This window comes from Salmo trutta, chromosome 38, assembly GCF_901001165.1.
Source record: "Salmo trutta chromosome 38, fSalTru1.1, whole genome shotgun sequence".
NCBI lineage: Eukaryota > Metazoa > Chordata > Actinopteri > Salmoniformes > Salmonidae > Salmo > Salmo trutta.
The window spans coordinates 18982388-18985008 of record NC_042994.1 but is presented as its reverse complement, the minus strand read 5'-3'; the positions used below and the strand labels follow the sequence as shown (position 1 = coordinate 18985008).

General features: G+C 42.6%; 1 protein-coding gene across 1 annotated transcript; it reads right to left on the bottom strand.

The window, feature by feature from the left end:
• Positions 1-324: 324 nt before the first annotated feature.
• On the bottom strand, positions 325-1144 carry LOC115178024 (uncharacterized). The gene has a single exon (XM_029739035.1). The coding sequence runs from the start codon at positions 1050-1052 to the stop codon at positions 411-413; it is 642 nt and encodes a 213-aa protein (XP_029594895.1). The 5' UTR covers positions 1053-1144; the 3' UTR covers positions 325-410.
• Positions 1145-2621: the final 1477 nt, after the last annotated feature.

The following is a 2621-nucleotide window of genomic DNA, read 5'->3' as shown; positions in this document are numbered from 1 at the left end:
TAACTAAAAGGGTTAAGATTAGGGTTAGCTAAAAGGGTTAAGTTTATGTTTAGGGGAAGTGTTAGCTAACATGCTAAGTATTTGTAAAGTAGCTTAAAAGTAGCAAGTAGACGAAAAGTTGCTAATTAGCTAAAATGCTAAAGTTTTCCATGATGAGATTTGAACTCACAACCTTTTCACCCAAGTTTAGTCAAAACCGGGCCAGTGGTGTCTGAGAGATCGCGTGTGACTAACTAACGTGAGCATTGTACGTACGAACGGACGGAGACAGATCCACCCTCTGATTTCATCGTGGGTGACAATGAGTGAACCAACAAATATAAATGTATTTTCACACAAACTTTTTTTATTGTTGAATTAACAAATAATGTCATCATCGTATAGTATCCAGTATTTTGAAGCTGTCACTTTCAACTGCTCCTTTTGCAGACGTGTTTGTCCATAAAAGGGCATACAGTGGCGCCACACCCCCAACACACCTCCAGAGAGTGGCCAATCGGTGTCTGCATCTTGCACTCCTTACACCCGCCCACAACCGTCCCACTTGATTCCACCCCATGTCTCTGCTGACTGATGAGCTTCTCGAGGGCTTGCTTCGTGGCCGGGTCGCCACAGTGCGCGATGCCGTTCACCGCCACCCGCTTTGGATCTTTAACGCAGTCCTCCTCATGCCCAATGATATTGGAGGGCAGCCAGGCTGTATCGTATCCGCTCTGTTGCCACGAGCACCACATTGCTACATTCTGCCTATCCATCTTCTTCACGCGGCCCACCCGGACCTTCAGCTGCAATACCACATGTTCTCCAGTGGGGCACCCACCGGGGTAACCCTTCGCCTTGGCTATGTCCCGACTGCAGTAGACCCCCGGGTCCAACGTGCCCCCCGCCAAGGGCCGGAACCCCCCTGTGATGATGGCTCGAGCGCTGTCACGGTGGGTGCCATGGTACATGGTGTAGCCTTGTCTGCCCCGTGGTGCCTGGCCAGGTTTCAGGACAATCTGCTTCGCAACCACAGCCTCCCAACCGGTGAACTGCACCAACTTCGCTGGCATGGCTCTGCTAACGGACACACAGTTGACACCAATTTGTAAACTGATGAGATCAATCAATCAAATGTATTTATAAAGACCTTTATACATCAGTAGTTATCACAAAGTGCTTTACAGTAACCCAGCCTAGACCCCAAAGTGCAAGCAAAGCAGAAGTGAGAGCACAGTGGCTTGGAAAGATTCCCATATAGGAACGTGGAGAGGAACCCAGCTCAGAGAGCCTATCCTCTTCTGGCTGTACCTCATAATCATCAGTGACAAAATCTATGACTCATAGCATACGTATCGGTGAATCGTTGTGACATATGAAATATGAGTGAGAGTGTAATCAATGTGTAATAAGTACGGAAACAATTTATGAACATGTTAAATTATTATGTGACATGGAGTCATTATTCAGGTCCTGATTGGTCAAGAAGCTTATTTGACGCATCAAATAATGTTATTTGACGTGTATCTTTTTGACACGCCAAGACCCAAACGGCGTTCCATATGTACCGGGTTAGGCTATATGTGTTGTACACACACATCAATAATGTATTGATGAAAAAACATATTGAAGACATAGATATAGAGAGGTTTTCTTTTCTAAAATCTAACCACTCAAATTATTATTTACTCAAAGTATGTTTCCATGATTTATTCCCTCCCAAAAGATTATTGACTAAATCTAAATTCAATCTGAAGTGCCGAAGATCCACTTTATAGGGCGATTGACAAAGGCAATGTTCCCGCAGTTGCGGATACTGCATTCACGGTACACGCTGCATATGTCGGCTCAATCAGAAATGTTATTTAAACGTGAACTACAACACAGATATTCTCAGCTACTCATTGAGTACAAAGTATGATGTCGTAATGTATACAAGGTGCCATTGAACAACACAAACCTCTTCCTTTTCGACTGAACTAAACTCCATCTTCTCCCGCTATAAGAGAATTTTGTATAGTCACCACTAGGGCTGGTGTCAATTCAGTGAATAATTTAATTCAAATCTCCCATCATTTATTATGAAGACTTTTCATTTTACTGAACTAACTGAATTAAAGTCAACCCTGATCACCAATACAGCTGTACAGTGGTAATTTGACAGGACTGTGAGGGAAAGCAAAACATAACATATCTAACATGTAAGTTAGATAGTAACAACAATAAATCCAATACTGTATAGTTACTGCTGTAGAAAAACTCAAATCTATGCCTTATAGATCCCAATGTTGTGCAACTGACTGGCTGTGGATACGTTGCAAAAATATTTTTACATTGTTTCTACCTTTTTCAGGTAATTAACCTACCCGTTCTACCTCCAATGTTTTGACAGTGTATCTCTGATAGCTTCACTTTCGATTTTTCAGCTCAACAAAGCTTCCTTGCGTGACATCCATGGACATCATACCCAATGGAATCTCTTCAAACAATATCCCGTTTGCTTTAGAGATCACATTCACTTTCATTTTAAAGTGCTGTACACGGAATCCCTTATTATTGTATTCATGCTATTCCATATCGTAACGCTAACCCCATTCTCATTGCAAGACATGCCAGGCAATGTTGCCCTCTAGTGTTTTTTT

Coding starts and splice junctions, on each gene's coding strand:
- LOC115178024 (XM_029739035.1), bottom strand. CDS start 1,052: ATGCCAGCGAAGTTGGTGCAGTTCACCGGTTGGGAGGCTGTGGTTGCG.